The sequence below is a fragment of the Callithrix jacchus genome, chromosome 10, assembly GCF_049354715.1.
Source record: "Callithrix jacchus isolate 240 chromosome 10, calJac240_pri, whole genome shotgun sequence".
NCBI lineage: Eukaryota > Metazoa > Chordata > Mammalia > Primates > Cebidae > Callithrix > Callithrix jacchus.
Window position 1 is genome coordinate 120,254,577 of NC_133511.1, and position 22,638 is coordinate 120,277,214.

General features: G+C 48.8%; 1 protein-coding gene and 1 long non-coding RNA gene across 4 annotated transcripts in view; one reads left to right on the forward strand and one right to left on the reverse strand.

Moving 5' to 3' along the window:
- The window catches only part of LOC118145522 (uncharacterized), a 104,462-nt gene that overhangs the window by 46,217 nt on the left and 35,607 nt on the right, over window positions 1-22,638 (forward strand). The window contains exon 6 of one of the 3 annotated variants that reach the window (XR_013523462.1): window positions 11,591-11,654. The exons of the other annotated variants lie outside the window; for them this stretch is intronic. This is a non-coding gene — a long non-coding RNA (uncharacterized LOC118145522). The remainder of the gene's footprint in view (window positions 1-11,590; window positions 11,655-22,638) is intronic. 3 annotated transcript variants of the gene reach the window in all.
- Window positions 8,112-15,597, reverse strand: SLC22A6 (solute carrier family 22 member 6). The gene is made up of 10 exons (XM_035263029.2): window positions 14,952-15,597; window positions 14,575-14,678; window positions 14,171-14,325; window positions 12,782-12,950; window positions 12,211-12,334; window positions 11,936-12,051; window positions 10,697-10,911; window positions 10,451-10,559; window positions 8,689-8,892; window positions 8,112-8,389 (listed from the first exon to the last, which is right to left on the reverse strand). Exons 1-10 carry the CDS (start codon window positions 15,318-15,320, stop codon window positions 8,302-8,304), a joined length of 1,653 nt encoding a protein of 550 aa, XP_035118920.1. The 5' UTR covers window positions 15,321-15,597; the 3' UTR covers window positions 8,112-8,301.

The following is a 22,638-nucleotide window of genomic DNA, read 5'->3' on the forward strand; positions in this document are numbered from 1 at the left end:
GTGTTAGCCAGGATGGTCTCAATCTCCTGACCTCGTGATCCATCTGCCTCAGCCTCCCAAAGTGCTGGGATTACAGGCGTGAGTCACTGCACCTAGCCAAGTTTTTAACATAGTCATATGGGATATGTAGGGATAAACCTGACAAAAGATGTACAAAACATCATTGTGAAGACCTAGATAAATGGAGAACTATGTCATGGATTGGGACACTCAGTATTATTGAGATATCAGTTTTTCCCGAGATGATTTATGATTCAACATAATCACAGAAGTTTTCTTGGTAGAAATGTACACGTTGATTTTAAAATTTATACGGAAATTTAAAGCATCTAGACTAGCGAAAACGAGCTGAACAAAGTTAGAGAATCGACACTGTTTGAGTTCAAGGCTAATTACAAAGTTATAGTAATTATGACAATGTGGGATTTATGTAAAGGCAAATAGATCAATGGAAAAAAATAGAGTCCAGAAATAGAGCCACACATATGTAGCCGACTGATTTCTAACCGAGATGTTTAGACAATTCAATGAGGAAAAGAAAATCTTCTAACAAAAGGTGCTGGAACAATTGGATATCCATATGCAAAAAGAGCCACAATCTGTTTACCTCACATCATTTACAAAAGTAACCCAACTTGGATCATAGACCTAAATATAAAAGTTAAAACTATGAAACTTCTATAAAAAGGGAGAAAAATTTAGTGTCCTTGGGTTTGGCAAAGATTAAAGAAAATAAGACACAAAAAGCATTAACTATAAAATCGGTAAACTGGACTTTATCACAGTTTAAAAACTTTTGTTCTTCAGAAGTCATCATTATAAAACTGAAAAGATAAGCTATAAACATGGAGAAAACATTTGCAAAACACGTATCTGGCAAGGGACTTGTTTTTGGAATATATAAAAAGTTTCCAACTCAACAATACGAAACAATCAAAATTTAAAAATGTGCAACATTTTTAACAGACACCTCACCAAAGAAGAGGTCTAGATGGAAATAAGCATGTGAACAGTTGCTTTACATCATTAGTCTTCAGAGAAATTTAATTAAAACTATAATAGGGCTGGGCGTGGTGGCTCACGCTTGTAATTCTAGCACTTTGGGAGGCTGAGGTGGGTGGATCACCTGAGGTCAGGAGTTCAAGACCAGCCTGGCCATCATGGTGAAACCCCATCTTTAAAAAAAAAACAAAACAAAACTATAATAGGATGGCTTAAATTAAAAACAGCAGTCAGACCAGGTACAGTGGCTCATGCCTGTGATCCCAGCACTTTGAGAGGCCAAGGCAGATGGATCACTTGAGGTCAGGAGTTTAAGACCAACCTGGCCAACATGGCAAAAGCCCATCTCTGCTAAACATACAAAAAAAATTAGGGTGTGGTGGTGTGCACCTGTAATCCCAGCTACTTGGGAGGCTGAGGCAGAAGAATTGCTTGGCCCTGGGAGGTGGAGGTTTCAGTGAGCAGAGATCATACAACTGCATTCCAGCCTGGGCTACAGAGAGAGACTCCATCTCAAAAAAAAGAAAAAGCAGTTATACCAAGTGTTGACAAAGGTGTGGAATAACTGGATCTCTTATATACTGCTGGTGGGAATGTAAAATGTTAAGAAAATTGCGTGGCTATTTCTTTTTTGTAAAATTTTGGCTGGTGCAATAGTTCATGCCTATAATCCCAGCACTTTGGGACTCTGAGGCAGGAGGATCACCTGGGGCCAGGAATTTGAGATCAGCCTGGGTCACATGGTGAGACCCTGTTTCTACTAAAACATGGTTTAAAATTATTTATTTATTTTTATTTTTTATAGACAGGGTCTTGCTATGTTGTCTAGGCTGGTCTTGAACTCCTGGGCTCAAGGAGTCCTGCTTCAGCCTCTTGAGTTATTGGGATTACAGGCATCAGACACCACACCCAGCTGTTTGGCTATTTCATAAAAAGTTCAACATACACCTTACATACTATTCCACCATTCCACTCCTTGATATTTGTTCAGGAGAAGTGGAAGCATATGTTCAAATGAAGAAGGAGCATGAGAAAACTTAAATTTAAATTGTTACCCCGAACAATTTGGTGGTCATGGATATGTTCATTGTCTTGATTGTAGTGATGGTTTCATGGATGTGTGCATGTGTCGAAAAGCATCTGATTTTACACTGTAAATATGAGCAACTCAGCCTGGGCATTGTAGAGACCTTGTCTCTTCAAAAAAATACAAACATTAGCTAGGAATGGTGGTCTGTGCCTGTAGTCCCAGCTGTTTGGGAGGCTGAGGTGGGAGAATTGCTTGAGCCCAGAAGGTTGAGGCTGCAGTGATCTGTGATGGCACCACTGCACTCCAGCCTGGGGCCAAGAGCAAGATCTTGTCTCACCACCACTACCACCGGAGCAACTAATTGTCTGTTATATTTCAATAAAACTGTAAGAATATAAGATATCTTTGACGAAGGCCAGGTGAGGTGGTGGCTCATGCCTGTAATCCCAGCACTTTGGGAAGCCAAGGTGGGTGGATCACGAGGTCAGGAGTTCGATACCAGCTTGGCCAACATGGTGAAAACCTGTCTCTACTGAAAATGCCAAAAATAGGGGTCGTGGTGCACACCTGTAATCCTAGCTAGTCAGAAGGCTGAGGCAGGAGAATTGCTTGAACCCGGGAGGCAGAGGTTGCAGTGAGTTGAGATAGTTCTGCTGCACTCCAGCCTGGGGGACATAGCGATACTCCATCTCAGAGAAAATGAAAAAACTTTGACTGCAAATCACAGGAAAATAACTCACACTGGCTTAAAGTATAAGGAGGACTTAAATTTAAATTATTACCCTTAACAATAAGAGTAGAGGTAGGTGGTACCAGTATTGATCGGTGGGGTTAAATCATCAAACCCCAGATTAGGTCCATCTTTCCATTATATTATTCTTATTTGTTGCCTTAGTCCATGTACTAGTTTCCCTCTGGGTTACAAGATGGCTGCCACAGTCTGGACATCCATCCAGACTCAGCATTATCTGCCACCTACATTCAAATCCTATATTCAGGCTCTTACAGGCTGCTTGGTCTTTCCTGAGGGTGTGGTTCACATGGCACTTGCTACTGGGGTGCGGGATTCTCTTGGGGGAGAGGTTTAGGAGGAGCAGACCTCACTGGAATGGGTCAGGGAAGCTGAGCCTGGAGTTCATCTAGCTTATTACTACAGCATTTTTGTGGTAGAGTCCTCTGCTGTTCTGTGACTATGACATGAACCACATGGAGATAGTTATGTCTCAGAGAACATCCAAAATGGTTCTCTTGAAATAGGAGGTGCGGTGGGACAATGGAGTCCACCAAGTCAGTGTTTTCCTTTTGCTTCCTGCACCTGTGACACAATTTTTTTTTTTTGAGATGGAGTCTCACTCTGTCGACAGGCTGGAGTACAGTGGTTCGATCTCGGGTCACTGCAACCTCTGCCTCCCAGATTCAAGCGATGCTCCTGCCTCAGCCTGCCGAATAGCTGGGACTACAGTTGCATGCTACCACGCCCGGCTAGTTTTTTGTATTTTAGTAGAGGTGGAGTTTCACCATGTTGGCTAGGATGGTTTCGATCTCTTGACCTTCTGATCCACCTGCCTCGGCCTCCCAAAGTCCTGGGATTACAGGTGTGAGGCACCGCGCCTGCCCTCCTTCCACAATTTTTAAACATAAGGAATGGTAGTGGTGGGAGTGTAGCACAGAGGAGTCTAGGAGGCCCAAACTTAAATGTCTACAAGGGCTAGTGGCTAATTTAAACCCTGTGAATCTGACAAGATATAAGACAATAGGGAGGAGTGAGGCCTGTGGTGATTTAGACATTACAACCCATCCCTATAAAAATTATAGTGCATGGGAAAAATAAATCTCTAGGGGCCTCCCTGGAAGACTCTAGGAACAAGGGATCCATATCAGTTTCATATTGCTGTTGTCAACAAATTGCCACAGATTTCGAGGCTGAAAACAGTACAGATTTATTTTCTTATAATTCTGGAGGCCAGACATCTGAAATCAATATGTCGGCCAGGCACGGTAGCTCATGCCTGTAATCCTTGTACTTTGGGAAGCCAAGGCAGGCAGATAACCTGAGGTCAGGAGTTCAAGACCAGCTTGCCAGCATGGCGAAACCCCATCTCTATGAAAAATAAAAAAAATTAGCCGGACATAGTGATACATGCCTGTAATCCCAGCTACTCGGGAGGCTGAGGCAGGAGAATCACTTGAACCTGGGAGGTGGAGGTTGCAGTGAGTTGAGATCACACCACTGCACTCCAGTCTCTCAAAAAACATCATTATGTTGACCCAGCTGCGTTTCTTCTGCAGGCTTCAGGGGAGAATCCATTTCTTTGCCTTTTCCATCTTTTAGAGGCCATTTGCATTCTTTGGCTGTGGTTCCTTCTTTTTTTTTTCTTTTTCCTTTTTTTTTGACAACACCAAATGCATTTACTTCGTGGTTTGAATGATAAGTTATTGAATGAATTGAGGTCTCTGTTTTGACTTGAATGTGTTCTTAAGAAAATGTTTTTGGTCTCTTGTTGCTTCACTCCAACCTCTTGCTTCTGTTCTGGATCTGCTGCCCACTCTGATCTCCTGCTCTTAAAAGTACTGTTGTGACCACATCGGGTCCACCCAGATAATCCAGGATAACCCACCCCCACCATCTCAAAATCCTTAATTTTTTTTTTTTGAGATGGAGTCTTGCTCTTTTGCTAGGCTGGAGTGCAGTGGCATGATCTTGGCTCACTGCAACCTCTGTCTCTCGGGTTTAAGCGATTCCTCTGCCTCAGCCTCCTAAGTAGCTGGGACTGCAGGTGCCTGCCACCGTATCTGGCTAATTTTTTGTATTTTAGTAGAGACAGGGTTTCACCATTGCCAGGATGGTCTCGATCTCCTGACCCCATGATCTGTCTGCCTCGGCCTTGCAAAGTGGTGGGATTACAGGCGTGAGCCACTGTGCCTGGCCTCAAAATCCTTAATTTAATAATACCTGCAAAACCCCTTTACCATGTAAGGTAACATACTCACAGGTTCTAGGGATTAGGATATGGGTACCTTTGGGGACTGTGATTCAGCATCCCACATGATATGAAATTTAGCTATTTGGGGATCTGCTCTATAAGGGGTTGTGCAAACTCCTGGGAAGCAGGAGAGAAGAGCCTAAGGGAGGGGCTTGGAGTGGAGTGAAGCTGGGCTGTCAAGGTGGGACCTGGGATGATAGTGTGGAGCCCTGAGAAGGTGGCTTCTGGTGAGCACACTGCAGAGCCAGGCAGGTGAGGATCCTCCTGAGTGTGCCATCCTGGCCAGGAAACTGAGGGTGGCTACAAGGCTCTGCCAAGCTGGCTGATGATAGAACCTGTGGTCAAAACTGGAGATAGGCTGGGTACGATGGGTCACACCTGTAGTCCCAGTACTTTGGGAGGCTGAGGTGGACGGATCACTTGAGGTCAGGATTTCAAGACCAGTCTGGCCAACATGGTGAAACCCTGTCTCTACTAAAAATAGAAAAATTAGGCAGTCATGGTGGTGTGTGCCTGTAATGCCAGCTACTCGGGAGGCTGAGGTTGCAGTGAGAATCGCTTGAACCCAGGAGGTGGGGGTTGCAGGAGTGAGCTGAGGTTGTGTCACTGCACTCCAGCCTGGGTGACACAGCAAGACACTGTCTCAAAAAAAAAAAAAAAGGAGAGCATCTGAGGCCACCGTGGTGGGGCACGACAGTGTCCCAACTCAGACTCAGGGCCATGGCTAGAGGAAGGGCCTGTGTTTGTGGGTGACTCCTTGGAGAGGCAAGGTCAGAAGTCACTTACTGGCGACTTAGAAGTGGCAGGAAGGTAGGGGTCTCTTTTGCTAAGGGCACAGGATGAATATAGGAAGTCTCAGGCCAGGAGCTGGGGGAATGGATTCTGTGTGAGTGGTCTGAGCTGGCTGAATCAACACCCAGAACTTGAACCAGATGGGATGCAGCAGGGGCAGGCTATGGCTGGCTCTGGGCAGCCCTGCTGAGGCAGATGCAGATACTAGGTGGTCTGAGCACAGAGAAGAGAGACCTGCAGGAGGAGCCAGGGCACGCCAGAGTTGCTGGCAGGGTCTGGAGGCAGGTAGGCCAAGTCACTGGTCTCAAACCCCGGATCTGCAGAAGCAGGGGTGAATCGATGTGTCTCATCTCTGATTCTCAGCCCAGATGCCCTGTGAGGAGGGTCAGTGATGAGGGCAATGCTGCCTGAGAAACTGTGGGTTGGGTGGGGCTGGTGACCCTCCAGCAACCAATGGGTCCATGACGGCCAAGACATTCTTGGGGAGCATGAGGAGTTTCAGCACCAAGGGGCAACACCACGGCTCCAGATGTTCCAGGAGGTGAGGCGGGTTATGGTGATTTCTGCTGTGTCTGGATTTGCCCTGAGAGTCCTGCTGTCTGAGTTGCCGTGAGCTCACCCAGGGCCGTATGGTTTTTCCAGGGGATCTTCAGGCCAACCCCTCTTTCCAGGTGGCCCTGACCAACCTGAGTCCCTGGGGTCCCACCTGGAAGGCAGTAGTGTATAGCTCGAGGAATATGGACTTTCCCCCGGGGGATAAGAGGTTGGCTCAGGGGCCAGGCTGGCTGCTGGGGATAGGGTTCCAGGCAGCGTGCCAGCAAGCATTTACGGCAGGGCAAGGCAGGACTCATTCCTGCCACCTGTAGGTGTGAACAGGGCTGCCTTTCTTGGGATGTCCCAGGCTTCCCTGAAGTGAGCTCCTTTTGCTCGACATCCTGGTATTTTCCTCACTGTTACCCTTATATTGCCTTCCACCCCTCCTTTCATATGGTTCTTCCCATGATCCTCTCCCTTCCTCCCCTTCTCGTCCTTTTCTTTTCAGCCCAGAAGGAAGGAGGAGAAGCTGGGTCCTGGGGGCGAAAGAGGCTAAAGTGTCAGTGCCTCACAGCTCCTGGCAGCAGAGGGGTCAGGCACACATATCCTGGTGCCAGATTATGTGGATTCTAATCCTGACTCCACAATTTACCAGCTGTGTGAATTGGACAGGTTACTTAATCTCTCTGTGTCTTGATTTTCTTATCTGTAAAATAAGGAATAATTGTAGTAATCACCAAGGGTTTCTGGGAGGAGTAAATGAGTTAATATAGGCAAATGGCTTGGGGCAGTGCCTGGCACGCAGTTAGCACTTAGCGTTGGGTCTTACTGGCTCTGTTCTCACTCCCACTTCCCTCTTCTCTTCCCTCCACCAGCCCAGAGCCCACAGGAGGCAGAGCAACCAAGAGAGCTCAGGTAGTGTAGCAGGCAGGATTTGGTTAGCTAGCAGGCTAATCTAGAGCGGGTTTTGAGTCCAGACTCTGCTGGAATCTAGAGATTGCATCACCCATGCTGCTAGACGGGCCAACATCCTGAAGTCACAGCTGTTGTCTGCTTTTTTTTTTTTTGAGACAGAGATTTGCTTTTGTTGCCCACGCTGGAGTGCAATGGCATGATCTCAGCTCACCACAACCTCCGCCTCCCAGGTTCAAGTGGTTCTCCTGCCTCAGCCTCCCGAGTAGCTGGGATTGCAGGCATGAGCCAATGCACCTGGCTGTGTGTGTGTGTGTGTGTGTGTGTGTGTGTGTGTGTGTTTTAAATAGAGACAGGGTCTTGATATACTGCCCAGACTGATCTTGAACTACTGGGCTCAAGTGATCCACCTACCTCAGCCTTCCAACGTGCTGGGATTATAGGTGTGAGCCAGCACACCTGGCCAGCCGTTGTCCTTTTTCTTCTCCTTTGCTGTCAGAGGTTCCCACCTGCTCTCATAGAAGGGGAGGAGCTTAAAACAAAGCCTCTGATTGGTTGCTTTCATTTCAGCCAGTCATTTCAGCCCTTGTCAGTTTACGGGGAAGGGAGGAGCATTAGATAGTTAACTAAAACTCACAGAAATATTTGAATAGGTTAGAGGGCCAGGGAGGGAAGAAGGAGGAAAGGAGGGATGGAGAGGGGCAAAGGCAAGAGTGTTTTCTAATTGTCTGGGATACTTCTGGGGGTGGAGGGGGTGGGAGTGGACCGTATGGTCTCTTGGGCTGGAAGCTGGCTAAAATGGAGTGGCCATTCCATTTTTTCCATTTGAGACAAGAGAGACATGGGGAGATGGTATGCAGTCAAACCTTTTAATGATGTAGTTTTGGTGGGGTTTATAAAGGGAGGGGAAACCCTGGGAAGGTGCTTTCCTGAACCACAGCCTCCACACTTGGGTCACCATTTCCTCTTCCTCCTCCTTGTGTGGGTAGCCCGAGACCTGTAGGACCCTCTCTCCCTTTAGGGTTCTATAAGGCCCCTTCTCAGTCCTCAGAGTCCATTCTTCTCTTGTGCTGAGGCCTGCAGTGGGACCATATACTTCTGGTGCTCTTGTTGCTGTCGTCTCTGTTTCCCTTTCCTGCAGGGGGGAAGAAGAGTGGCACTCTGGGTATGCAGCCTCTAGGCCAGGGCTGGGAGTTGGGAGCTCCCAGGGGGTTTCCATTCAGCTGTGCCTAGCCACCTGCTCTCTGCCCCAAAAACCTACTGCTCTCTGGAACTGGGATCCCCAGGAAGGGTTCTAGAAGCTCAGGCAATTGGGGACAAAGGGACATAGAGCTTTGCACTAGAAGAGGAAGCTGGGGCCTGAGTCTCAGTGCCACCCCACCCTGCATGTATGACCTGGGATATATCCCTGCTCCTTTCTGGATGGGGGCCCACCTGTTCTCCAGGTCATGCACCGTGTCCGGCAGTGGCTGGCCCAGGGTCTCTGGCAGGAGGACAGTGACAGCGCTGGCAGCCACGGGAACAGCACCATAGATGAAGAGAGGCATGGACGGGTAGAGCTCAGCAGTCATGCTCACCAGCGGGCTCACGATGCTGCCAACTCGGGCCATGGTACTGCCCATTCCCAAGCCTGTCTGCCTGCAGGGCCCACAGCGGGTGGGTGTTGGTTAGAGTTCTGGCATGAATGCCCAGGTGCTGGTCCCATTTGGAGGTGGCAGCTCAGGCCCAGCCCCCAGGACACTCCCAGTACCTCCTCTGTTCCCCATTTGATTAGCAAGCAAACCAATTTTTTTTTCTTTTTTAGGTTAGAGATAGGGTCTCTACCTTGCCAGGGCTGGTCTTAAACTCCTTGCTCAAATGGTCCCCCCACACCACAGCTGTTGATGATCTTTTTAAAAAGAGAAGTTGGAAAGGGCTCTGGCCAGAGAATAAGGAGACTAAAGATTGAATTTTGCTTCTGCCCTTAATTTGCTGTGTGACTTTGGGCAAGCCCCTTTCCCTCTCTGGGCTTCAGTTTCTGTAGCTGTCAAATGAGACAGCTGTGTTACAGCTGTGGTTCTCAGATCATCTGAAGGAATTGTGAGTTATAGTTGCAACAAGCCAACACACACCTATTGGATTAGAATCCCTAGGGAGAGGGAGCTGGAATCTGCATGTTAAGAATATTCTTGGCCGGGCATGGTGGCTAACGCCTGTAATCCAAGCACTTTGGAGGCCAAGGCGGGCGGATCACCTGAGGTCAGGAGTTCAAGACCAGCCTGACCAACATGGTGAAAACCCGTCTTAAAAAAAAAAAGAGAATATTCTTCATGAGAGAAGAAGCTAAAAACATTGACTCAGGAGACAAACGGCTTGGGGTTTAAACTCATGCTTTACCATTTGTTAGCTGTGTGATCTTGGATAAGTCACTTAACCTCTCTTTGCCTTGGCTTTTACGTTTGTAAGTGGGAATAATGACAGTACCTACCACAGTGGCTTGTTATGCAGATTAAGTGAATTAATATTTGTGAAAAGTTGAAGACACTGCCTGGTATGTAGTGAGTGCTTTGGATTATTGCTCTTTCATCTGAGATCTGATAAGGGCACAGGACCATGACCATCAGGGTTCCACTCTGCAGACCTTGCAGGCCCACTCCAGGTAACCTAGGGAAGCCTGACATTTCTTTGACATCTCATGTGAATTTTGCATCCCATTCTTGTTTCTTAATGCAAAAATACCACCGCTGATCTTTGCACTCAAAAAAGCAATGCTATGTTTATTCCTACTGCTGGGATATCAGGAGTGATTCCTGGGATAGGAAATTGCTTTCATGTTTGTGGTCTTTGCTTTCAGATGTATCACTTGGTTTATAGATGGAATTTAGATTTGGTGGCAGGTTCTAATTTGTATTTTGGAGATTAAGGGAGGACTCCAATTTGTTGCCGCTGAGATGTGTCTTCTTGGTTTCTTACCCTTCCCCAGTTGGTGGCTACTTTTGAGATCTTCTAGGGTCTGGTAAGGGCTTAGAGACAGTAACACCTGTGTTAGCTAGGCCATGAGGTGTGTACTGAGTGGCTACTATGTGCTTTGCACTGATGAGTGTTGAGAGGGGCCTTTGGGCTGGGATGTACTTGATTTAGCTCTGGGGTCCGACCTGTGCACAGGAGAATGTCTTTCCCCAAGAAAAGACTGTCATTCTCCCATGTTCCCACTCACCGGATCATCGTGGGATACAGTTCCCCAGTGTACAGGAAGATGCAGTTGAAGGAGGCAGCCAGGCAGCCCTTCCCCAGCACAGCAAGGGAGGTTCGGATAATGGACTGGTCTAGAGAGAAAGAAGCAGCGATAGCAGCAGCTTGGGAGTGGAGGCTAGGAGGAATTGGTCCCCTCCCTTCTGAGAGGTTGGGTTATGTGTGGGGATGGGGCTGAGGAGAAGGGGCCAAGGTGCTCATGGGTGCTCACCCTGGGGTACCACCCCATTGAGCAGGATGCAGATGCCCGCCAGCAGCAATGCGGCCATCTGGGCAGGCCGACGACCCAGGGAGTTGATGACAAGGAAGCCCACAAGCTTGGCAGGCAGGTCCACAGCACCAAAGATCACCTGGATTAGGTAGATGCTGACTCCAAAGCCCTGCAGGTCCATGACCAGCCCATAGTATGCAAAGCTAGTGGCAAACCTAGTGGAGAGAAGAGAAGGGTATAGAGTTTGTTAGCTTAAAGTGGGGTGCTCTTTCAAAATGGGGGTAGCTGCAGTGGGTACCCTGCTTAAGGAACTGGAATGTGCCTTGGCTAATATTTCTTCAGACATTTAATCACATAATTAAACTGCATCACCATTTGGAGTATTGAGGTAGTCCTCTAATACTCCAAATTTCCCAATCTTCTGATAACTATGGTCACAATTAATTTGGGGATTTTCACTTAGTTGCTGTGTAGGATTTACATAGGTTTGGTTCTCATCTTATCAATTGATGCTGGGCTGAGGGAGGGCAGGTGGATATCCAAGCTGTCTTCAGGGCCAAGGCAGCTGGGAGAGTATAGAGCCTTCTGGGACCTGTCCATGGTCCTGGGATGAGTGCTGTGCTTTTCAGATGTCAAGAGCCCACAAAACGAAGCTCAGATTATTGGCTAGAACCTATGACTGAGAATAAATCCCAAATTGGAAGCAAATAATTCATTGGCAGAATTGTTCCTTCTGATCATGTTTCCCTTAACTATCATGGGACTGCTGTGGTGGTGGGAAGGAAGGATAATGGGATGTGTTACTAAGAGAAAGGCAGTTTCTTTGTCCTTGGCCAAAGTGTTCTTTGGAGATGAGTTTTAGTCGTCTTGTTGCCCTTGCCTATGTTTCTGCAGGTACCATCAGGCCAGTAAAATCTATGAATATTTTGCAAGCCAGACTGCTCTCTGCTTTCATGATGTAAGTCTGTTGACTCTGGAGCCCACTTGTCCTCATGAGGTGTCTACACATTGGAACAGGGCTAGTGAAGGGACAAGATGGGGAGATTGGTGTCCAGGGTAGAGGCTGGGACTGAGTTGAGGCTGGGGGGTGTCTGGTTCCTAAGGATGATCCCTAGTTTGGGGTTACTGGCTCTCACAGCTGGTCTGCTGCCCTTCCTGCCCTTCTGTCTGGCTTCTTCCACCCACTGTGTCTGCTCCCTCCCCAGCCAGCCTTTTGTTTTTCTGTCTTTCTGGGCCTACCACAGCATGGAGAGGTAGAGGAAGAGGTGGCGGAGGGTGGGGCACCGCAGCAGCTCCATGGCCGATGCCTGGCCTTTGCCCATGGTCAGCTCCTTCTGCAGACTGGCCCGGAGCACCTGCTGGGACCAGCAGAGCTCAGGGCCCAGGATCCTCCCAAGGAGTTCCTCCCAACCTAGTACCTTATTCAGAGAAGCTCCCTGGGCCCTGGGTCCTGGGTCTGGGGCTTAGGGGTGAAGCCCTGGGAGGTTATCATGGGAGGTCTCCAGGGATCTCACCTCCATACTCAACTTGGCTCCTTCTTCCCACTTCCCATTGATCCGGGCGACTCTCTGCAGGGCCCTCAGGGTGAGGTCCAGCCTTCCAGAGGAGGAGTGCCAGCGGGCCGACTCGATGAAGAACCTGGGAGCAGGGGTGGGAGTGGGTGTTGGCATGGCTTCAGTTTCAGTCAGCTGGGTGGGGGGCTTTCCAGGGGCCTGCGTTGGGATTTTGTTTAAGGTTGGGAACCCAGGGTCCTTGTCAAATCCCTCTCTCTAGGACCACGAGGTAGTGACCAGCTTGGTAATGACATATTCCTCAATCCAGAAGCTCAGCTCTTGGTTGCTGGGAGGGGGAGCAGAGCAGGCAGATTGGAGAACTGAGTAGGGGAAGCCAGAGAATTGGATATCCTGGGGCAGAGCCTTCTCCCCACAGCCTTGGTTTCCCTGTCTGTCACACACAGGCATTGGACTGGGTTTGACCTTCTCTAAATTTGTGGGATGGGATGTGTTTGAGCTCTGGGAGAGGTCCTGTCCCTTGCAGCCCTCTGGGCTCCTTTGGCAACCACCTCCATCCCTAGGCCCCACGCACCAGGAGTAGATGAAGAAGGCAAAAAAGGGCACAGAGACCAGCAGCTGCAGGTGGCGCCAGTGGGGCACAGCATAGGCCACTCCGGCCAGGAGGAACTGGCCCAGGCTGTAGACATAGCCAATCAAGGTGCCCACGCAGGCCCGTGTGTGGATGGGCATCCACTCCACATCTGGAAAGAGGGTTAGGATAGGATGGTGCAACTACCTGGGCTGCTGGGCTAGTAAAGACCCCTCCCTCCATCCAAACCATGGCCTGTCCCAAGCTCAGTGGAAAATGCATCAAGTAAGTTGAGTGCCAGGGTGATGGGAGTAGGGGACTTTCAGTGGCGGTATGGATGGGGAGCTGGCTTCAGAATACCTGGGAACTGCCCTCTCCACACTCTTGATGGTTTTCTTTTTTTCATTCCTCCTCAACCTGCTCTCCTGGCTAGAGTTTCTTCTCCCTTCAGACCACTTCTGACAACTCAGTCTATCTTAAACAGCAACCACCCCTCTGGTCTTCCTCAGTCATGGGCTGGTTTCTACTCTCAATGGCTAGAGCAGCTTGGAGGAGACAGTGGCTTTTCTCCATCCTGGAGTCTTGAGGTAGGAGTGGGACCACCTCTCTGGTGTGGTCTGGAAAGGCCTACCTCCTGTCCTGGTGGGCTCCCCATTCAGCTGCTGGGACAGGGACTTGGATACTTAGGCTGGACTTGGGGCTGGGTTTCTTAGGTGTCTTGCCCAGGCCCTAGCCCAGTCTTGGTTAATTCCTTTAGTCCAGAGAATCCCAAATCCTTGGATTCCCTTCTGTGCTTGAGGAATGACCTTGGGTAAATCCTTTCCTTTTTTTCTCGGCCTCAGGTTCCTCATCTGAAACATGGGTAGGGGGTAGTGATCTCTCAGAGGATGCACATAGATGGCCCATGGGGAGACCACGCTCAGTCCACAGATGTTTCTTGTCTACATGATACTCCCTCACCATATGTTTAATATTAGAGTTAATTGCAAACATTAAAAAAACTGGGATATTTTACATTAATGCAAGAGAAGGAGGGAATATATGACAGCCCTAGGATCTCCTGGTTGGAATGCCCTAGGCATCTCCAGCTGCGTGCCTGTGGTGTCTCTGGATGAATGTGTCTCTTCTTTGAATACAGTTCTCACCATTCCCTAATGCCTTTTGCACCTGGCCTGCTTGGTCTCTTACTTGATCTGCTGGCTCTAACAATGGAGTTCGCAATCCTGTTTCTAAATGAGGGGTCAGGGTGGCATGAGCCTGAGAAAAAGGTTGTTCTATCAGCAGGAAGGCGAGACCCAAGAGAGAGGCTGGAGGGCAGGCAGGGAGGGGAGGCTGGAAAGGGGTTGCTGGGCTGGGTGGCCAGACGGGGGTGGGCAGGTAAGTGTCTCTCACTCAGTGTCATGCAGTTGAGGGCGATGCCAGCCAGAGACATGCCCGAGAGAAGCCGGAAGGCACAGTAGATGGGGAAGTTGGGTGCGAAGGCCGCGCAGGTCCCTGATACAGCTGTCTGCAGGTAGTTCAAGATCAGTACCTTCCGGCGACCTAGCCTGTGGGAGGAGGGGAGACCTGCAGCCGGGCCCTGGAGACTGACAGGGGCCAGGCTGAGCCAGGAGAAGAAAGCTCACCCTGGACAAGGCCTGGGCTGTGGGCCTTTGAGGACCTCTGAAGTATTATGAGGCTGGTGCTGTAGATCCTCAAACCAGCCCTGACTGGCAATGCCAAGCTCCCACCTAGACCCCATGAGCCCAGTTGACCCCTAATCCCAGTCCAGCCCCTTGACCCTACCCAGGACCAACCTGTCTGCAAGATAGCCGAACACCATGGCTCCGAGCAGCACCCCCACCATGTACAAGGACTGGGCCACCTGGCGTAGGGCCCTATGAGAGCACACGAGGTCCCACTGTGGGGAGAGGAGCAAGGATCAGGCAGAGATGAGCCTGGTTTCAGAGGATCCCCTTCCCCTCCTTCAGGCTGGTCCTCTGGGGTTCATGTCACCCTGTTCTTCTGGCACTTTGCCCTTTGCCTCTCTGATCCTGAGAGCTGAGAGTGTTTTTCTTTTTGACTCAGCAGTTAAAAAACTCAGCAGTTAACTTCTCCATATACATTTTTTTTTTTAAAACAAAGGCCCTATCTTTCCATCTTGGTCCCTGGAGGGGAAGCCCCAAGTCCTCACCTCAGTCACGATGGTAGATGGGAAGGTGCTGTTGTCATAGATCCATCCATCGGTGCAGGGCTCTGTGGCCCCTGTGCCATTGGCTTCTGTGCCATTGGGAAAGGGTGGTCCCCACTGTGGGGAGGTGAAGCGGAGGCACGATTCAGGCCGCCCCTGCCTGTCCTGGGGCAGCCAGGCCTCCAGCCCCCCATCCTTGCTGAGGTTGGCTTGGGCAGGCAGGCGGCAGTGGTGGGTGGGGATGGCGGCGGTGAAGTTCTGCAGGGTGTTGTGAGAAGCCATCAGGAGCAGGGGGAGGACCACCAGGGTGACCTGGATCTGCTGGAAGCGGCCGACACCCCCCACCTGCTGGAGGAGGTCATTAAAGGCCATTGGGTCAGGCCCAGCCCAGCGGCTGGGGGCTGAGGCCTTCCAGTCCCAGGACCTCTGTCTGTCTCTCTGCCTGCTGTCCTTCACTGGAGGAGCAGCGCTGCCGTTGCTTCCGCAGCTGGGTTGCTCCCGGAGCTGAGTCCGAGCTGCTCTGTGGGGGTACAGCAGCCTCCTTGGCTGCTCCTCCTTCTTCCCTGGTCTCCCTGATCTGTCCCTCCCTTTTCCCTTGCAGCTTCTCCTCACTTCGGGGGTCAGGGCAGCTCAGCTTTCAGGGTCTGCTGGAGGCCTGACCCTTGCATGGGCAGTTTTTAATCCTTGGCCTGGAGGGAATGAGTTAAAGTGTGACTTGGTATCAGAAGGATTAACCCTCCAAGGATTCCTTGTGTGAGTGGAATTTCTCCAAGTGGTTATAAAGGGCAGGAGAGGGTGGACTGAAGTAGGAATCGGGAGAGGGGTATACTGGGGGGAGCATTTGGGCATCTGGGGGCAGGAGGGGCCAGAGTGGGATCTATTGGATTTATTTGTCTTCCTTTTAGGAACAAGACTGGGCTCTGGGAAGTGTGGTGGCCTCTTGAGGAGTTTCTGCCCTTGTTAGTGGATGAGATCCAAATAGGCTGCCTTTGGGAAGGGTTGCCAGGGAAATTACAGGGTGCCCAGTCAAATTTGCATTTTAGATCAATGAAGAGTGTTTTTTTTCAAGTCCAGCAACATCCACACCTTTACCACATTATACATTGGGCTGGGTGGGCTGGGCAGAGGGTGCCTGGCCCCCAGTGAAGAGTTTTAAAAAAGTTGGTCTCTAATATTGCATGGGACATACTTACACTAAAAATTTCTTCATTGATCTGAAATGCAGATTTGACTGGGCACCCCGTATCCTTATTTGCTAAATGTGACAACCCCAGTCTTTGTTCTTATGGGGACAGCTTACATCTTATAGGACCATGGCCTTATTTAATTGGAAGAAACAACAGAGGTCAGAGGCTGCTCTTGGAGTGGGACCCAAGACCAACGTCATACACAGCGTAGGGTGTCTCAGCTTTCACCTTCTTGCTGATCATTGGTCAAATTTTTCCCTTAGTCATATTGTCTTCTGTTTATAGTGCTATTCTTTCTTTCTTTTTATTTTTAAAATTTTTTTGAGACACAGCCTTACTCTGTTTCCTGGACTGGAGTGCAGTGGTGCAGTCTCAGCTCACTGCAACCTACACCTCTCAGGTTCAAGCGATTCTCTTTCCTCAGCCCCGCGAGTGGCTGGGATCACAGGCATGTGCTACCATGCCCGGCTAATTTTTGTATTTTTAGTAGACATGGGGTTTCACCATGTTGGCCAGGCAGGTCTCGAACTCCTGACCTCAGGTGATCTGCCCACCTCGGCTTCCCAAAGTATTTCAATTACAGGTGTGAGCCACCACACCCAGCCTCTTTATTTATTTTTGAAATAGGGTCTCATTCTGTCACTCAGGCTGGAGTACTGTAGTGGCACAATCTTGGCACACTGTAGCCTTGACCTCCCTGGGCTCAGGTGATCTTCCTAGTTCAGCCTTTTGAGTAGCTAGGACTGCATGTGCACACCAGCGCATACACACACACACACACATACACACACACACACACTCATTTTTTTATAGAGATGTAGTTTTGCTATGTTGCCCAGGCTGATATTGAACTCCTAGGCTCAAGCACTCAACCTGCCTCTGCCTTCCAAAGTGCTGGGATTATAGGAATGACCCGCTGTGCCCAGCCATAGTGTTATTATTATTTTTTGTAACAATGAGCATGAACTACTGTATTTTTAGCTACAACTCTAAAATAGTCACGTGAATTCCTCCAACAGAGTGTTGGCTCCTGAGTCACATATGACCAGGGAAGTGTCGAGCTCTGATTGGCTGGGTTTCCATGGGATCCAGTTGGTTGGATCCCAGATTGGGGGCACTGAAAAAGAGAAGGTGGCAACTTCTTGTTATTAATTTATGCAATTAATATTATTTAAAACTGGACTCTAGAGTCAGTCTACTTGGACCTACACCCTCATTCCACATTTATTGGCTGTGTAACCAGGGGCAAGTGACTCAACTCCTCTGTACCTCAGTGTCCTCATTTGCAAGATAGAGATAATAGCTATGTTTGCTACCTTGAGTTTTTGGAGCATTAAATGAACTAATATAGTTAAGAAGCTTAAAATAGCTTAGATTCTCTGTAAATTTTTTCAGTGGTTACAGGCTCTTCTTATTTGTTTCTGGTGAAAAGGTAGATGATCACATTGATTTTAGAAAGAAATTGTGCCTAAGTACATCTTATCCTAAGAACAGTGATTTTTGATTGGGCATGATTTTGCCCCCCAGGGGACATCTGGCAATGTTTGAAGATAGTTTTGGTTGTGTGTCACGACTTGGGGCGGTGGTGGTGCTACTGGCTTTTAGCGGGTAGAGGTTAGGGATGCCGCTGAATACCCTGCAATGTACAGGACAGGCCTCTCCACGAAGAATGATCTAGACCCCCAAATGTCAGTGGTGCTGAAGTTGAGAAACGCTACCTTAAAAGATGTTGTAGAGTTCGTGTGTATAATAATTAACCCTATACCCGCTTGGCCAAGGAAATATGGCTTCTCTCAAAATATTTCCAAGAACCCCCAGGATCTCATTTGAGTGAAGAAAGTGTTCTGAAAGGCAAGGAAGAGAAATTCTTCTGCTCCCTGTTCTGCTGGAGGACAGCTGGATAGCCTGGCCTCCAAAGGCCTGAAGCTCTTTTCCCAGCCAGGGTCCACCCAGCCACTTTCACCACTGGGGTGGCTGACTCAGGACACTGATTTTCCTGTGTCTGCTGTGACCCTCTTCTCCATGATATCCTAGCTTGACTCTTGGGCTTGGCTGCATGCTGGAGTCTTCCTTGCCTTTTATGTGTGTTTCCATTTTGGGTCTCTAATTGTCCCTCTGGGCAACCTGGCTCCTGCTGACTGCCCCTCCACCTAGCTTTGTCATTCTGTTGGCATGTATCTAGACACGATGGATGATTAGGGTTCCATTGTTTTACAGGAAGTACCCCAGGCCCTATACAAATGAACTGATGCCAAGGGTCATGAGAAGAAGGGATTTTTCTCGATTCTTCTGGGCAGAACTCTCCGTCTTGCTGTTGAAGGGATGTAGTTTGATGTTTAACTTCTCTTGTTAAAAGTCGAGATGACCTATTACTGTCGTGCAGTTTGTGCAAACTACACCTTGTGTATTAAGTTGGGAGGGAATTTATCACTCGTCAGGACCCTGAGATCCGTGAAATCTTAGACTGGCTCAAAACTATTCTGCCTAACTTCAGCTGAGTTCTTTTCTTTTTTTTGAGACAGAGTTTCACTCTTGTTACCCACTGCAATGGCGCGATCTCAGCTCACCGCAACCTCCACCTCCTGGGTTCAGGCAATTCTCCTGTCTCAGCCTCCTGAGTAGCTGGGATTACAGGCATATGCCACCATGCCCAGCTAATTTTTTTTTGTTGTTGTATTTTTAGTAGAGACGGGGTTTCACCATGTTGACCAGGATGGTCTCGATCTCTTGACCTTGTGATCCACCCGCCAAAGCTGAGTTCTTAACTGCTGCTGTGGAGGTGTAGACTGCCCAGCCCAAAGGGTTTTGGAAATTATCTGGGCTCATATATACAAAAGAGAAAAGGGGAGGCCCAGAAAGGGATATGACTCAGCCCAGCCTTCCCCCTCCCACCTTGTGTTGGTTCTGGGCTGGGACCCAGTGGGTGTCCAGATGCCTGACAACATTCTCCAGGCCAAGATACATAAGAGTCCTGTGGTCTGGGGATGTGAAGACAGCTGGACAAACAGTTGGGGACTGTGGGGCCAGTCTCCTGCCAGGACTTGGTACCCTCATGGGGGAGTGGGTGGAGTGCTGAGGGCAGCAGGGGATGGTGGGCCCCTACAAGCACCTTCTCTCTCCAAGCCTGAGCCAACCCCACCTTGGAGAAGAGCTCCCTCCTGACTTCCTGACCAGCTCTGAGCCTGGGAAAATCTGGAAAAGGCTATCGGAGACTCTGGGCTCTGAATTGTGTTGGGGTCCTGGGATCATCTGAGTGGCAAGGGATTTCCCAGCAGCCTCCTGGCTCATGGAGAGTTTCTGGATGGACAAACTCTCATGGCAAGTGATTTTCAGAGCCAGGAACTATCCCTTAGGGGAACCTTGTGGGCCACTAAAATCTCACAATTGGACTTCCTTGTGCTGACTAGAATGTAGACTTAAATTCTGGTCATACTCACGAGAAAGGGTCAAATCTGGGAATCTCTGATTGGCCCAGAGCCACAGAGTTGAATGCCAACCATATGCCAGCTAAATTGAATGCCATCAGATAAAAGCATCTCATTAATACACATAAGGAGACCGAGGCCCAGAGCAGGCAAAGGATTTGTCCTTGGTCACACAGCAAGCAAGTCTGGAACTCAACTGTTTGGACTCCATTGTTCTTCCTACCATGCCAGCAGCCATCACATATCCCAGATTTTCTGGGGTAAGTCCTGATTTTGTATGATTTTATTCTATTAAATAAATGGGATATAAAGTGTGGGACTACCTGTGCTTTTGGCTTTTGTTCTTTTGTGAGACTTTTCAAATGATTTACAGATTATATAAAACACTCTTACTTAGATGATATGCCCTAAGCATGGGTTTGAAATTGACCTGGGGAGGAGTTCAGCAAATTCCGAGTGTCTGCCACGCCCCTAGCAACGTTCTGAGTAAGAAATTCTGAGCTACACTCAGAGCTTTGTGCCTTGTAGCCTGACTTTCCTGGCTGATGGATGGTGCAGAAATTAGAAATTCATCCAAAGACTTCCATTTAAACGCTGGACACGAGGCCAGTGACCAACGAGTTGACGCAGCATGAGGACTCTGCCCAAATGTGGTGCTCCATATTGGATCTCCATGCACTAAGCCAGGTGGAGTCCCTGCTTCGAGACAGAAGGAGCGGAGAAGAAAGAGCAAGTGGAGCTGGGGTTGTAGAGGAATAAGCAGCAACGGAGAGAAGGAGGAATCCAGAATGGGGATTTTGGGATTGCAAGAAGAATGGGTCTTGTGAGTGGCCAGTTTGTCCTGACCAACATCCCAGTTCACCATGAGTCCTGATCATGTACCTGGAAAGTGTTTTCTTGGGTGTCTTTCCTTCCCTTATGTGTCCTTGCAATAAGCACCCTGAAGCAGCACAGGAATAGTCATGGCCAGGACATCCTGGCAGCCACTCTGAATTCTGGACAACTGAAAGATGTGGGGACAGTGAAGTCAGTGTTCCTCCCTGAGCCTGGTCCTTCTCCCTCCAGATTGAGCCAGTCAATCCAAGGGAAGGCATTGCTGTCTCTGTTGTTAGCTGATCCTAGGCTCCAAGGTAGAAACTCTATAGGCAGAAACCAGGTTTCAAGGTAGAAACTGGGTGGCTTCTCCCCATCCAGCCCCATAGCACTCTCAGCATAAAGGCCCAATCTCAGGGGGCAGTGTGGCACAAGGCTGGTCCTAGGTGCCAGCCCCAGATCATCTACAGGTTGGCAAGTGGGGAGTCCTGCATCCAAAATGATTATAAATGGCCAGTTCCAGCAGCTTCCCACATGGCTGGGTGACAGATGGGCTGGCACAGGAGACCCGCTTCCCTTCTTATTCTCTTTCAACCTGGCTCTTGCTTCTCTTCCCCGACTTACCCCCTAACTACCTACTTACACTTTCTGGGATCTCCTGCCAAATAGACTGTGATACTTGGACTCAAATTCTTGTCTTGGGGTCTACTTCCAGGAAAATACCCACTAAGACACAACTGTGATCACAGTTCAGTGTCTGATAAGCAGGATGCCCAACCCAGGCTCTGGGGGATGGGTGGCACGGAAGGCTGTTTAGAGGAATGCATCCAAGCTGGGCCTCAAGGATGAGTTGGCGTGACCAAGTGCTGGGGAGTTGGAAGTGGGGAAGGAAGCCAAGCATTGGGCATGGTGAAGAGCAGGGGCAGTCCAGGATCTGGCAAAATGTCAGTTGAGGCTCGATTTCAGAGTACAGGGTAGACACTGTTAAAAACCAAAGCTGTTGAGACAGGTTGGGCCTGGTCATAGTAGGCCTTGTGAGAGACTTTAGATTTTATCCCAGTGGAAGCTCACCAGAAGCTTGAAGTAGGGGTACAATACGATCCCTTTCATATTCATTAAGCTGTCGTTTAAATCTCTAAATACCGATTTGAGAGTAATTAGCTGCTGCTGATAAAGGCCTGCAGTGTGTCTGAGTTGTTCAACGTGGCAGCCAGTGGCCACTACTGAGTGCTTGAATTGAGCTAGTCCACCGAAATATGCTGCTAGTGTAAGATACACACCAGAATTCGAAGACAGTCTGAATTTAAGGTTATAAAATATCTAATTAATAACTGATCGGATGTGGTGGCTCATGCCTGCAATCCCAGCACTTTGGGAGGCTGAGGCAGGCAAATCACAAGGTCAGGAGTTTGAGACTAGCCTGACCAATGTGGTGAAACTCCCTCTCTACTAAAAATACAAAAATTAGCTGGGCATGGTGGCGGGCACCTGTAATCCCAGCTACTCGAGAGGCTGAGGCGGAGAGTACCTCAATTTGGGAGGCAGAGGTTGCAGTGAGCTGAGATCGTGCCACTGCACTCCAGCCTGAGCAACAGAGTGAGATTCTGTCTAAAAAAAAACACACAACAAAACCCAAAAACCTTAATATTGATTAATGTGGAAATGGAATATTTGAATACATTGGGTCAAACAAGTATTATTATATTATATACATAATATATTCAAAATTATTTTCACCTGTTTCTTTTAGTGTTTTAAAAATGGCTACTAGATGATTTGGAATCACATATGTGGCTTACATTCTGTTTCCACTAGACAGTGCTGGGGAAGAATGTTATAGGAAGAGAATCTAGGAAAGATCATCAATGTTGAAGAGATGATAGAGGGAGAGGAGCTGCTTTTGGAACTGTTTGGTTATAAGGAGCAGCCTGTCAAGTGAGCTTAGACAAGAAGGGGAATTTATTTGGAGAGTTCAGGGATATTTAAAGAACCCCAGTGCAAAAAGTGCATTCAGGGATGATGGGGAACCGAGACCTGGAATTCATTAAGAACCAGTGGAAGCGGCCTCACCAGCTCTTTTTATCTGGGCCCATGTGGTCTCTTGTTCTCTTTTTCTCTGTGCATCTGTGTTATTCTCTTGCTGCAACTGGCTTTCTCTGTTCTATCTGCATCTGGGCCAGCCCAGCCTCATGCTAACGTGCCTTCCCAGGGCAAGGACCAAGAGATGGATGAGAACCTCTAAGATCTCAAATCCTAGCCCAGGAG

What these genes read in the sequence shown, in the direction of transcription:
- SLC22A6 (XM_035263029.2), bottom strand. Translation starts at nt 15,320, where the DNA reads ATGGCCTTTAATGACCTCCTCCAGCAGGTGGGGGGTGTCGGCCGCTTC. An exon ending in TTCGGCTATCTTGCAGACAG is followed by an intron (nt 14,326 to 14,574) that starts GTTGGTCCTGGG and finishes CTCCTCCCACAG; the next exon opens with GCTAGGTCGCCGGAAGGTAC. An exon ending in CCTCAACTGCATGACACTGA is followed by an intron (nt 12,951 to 14,170) that starts GTGAGAGACACT and finishes CCCTCTTTCCAG; the next exon opens with ATGTGGAGTGGATGCCCATC.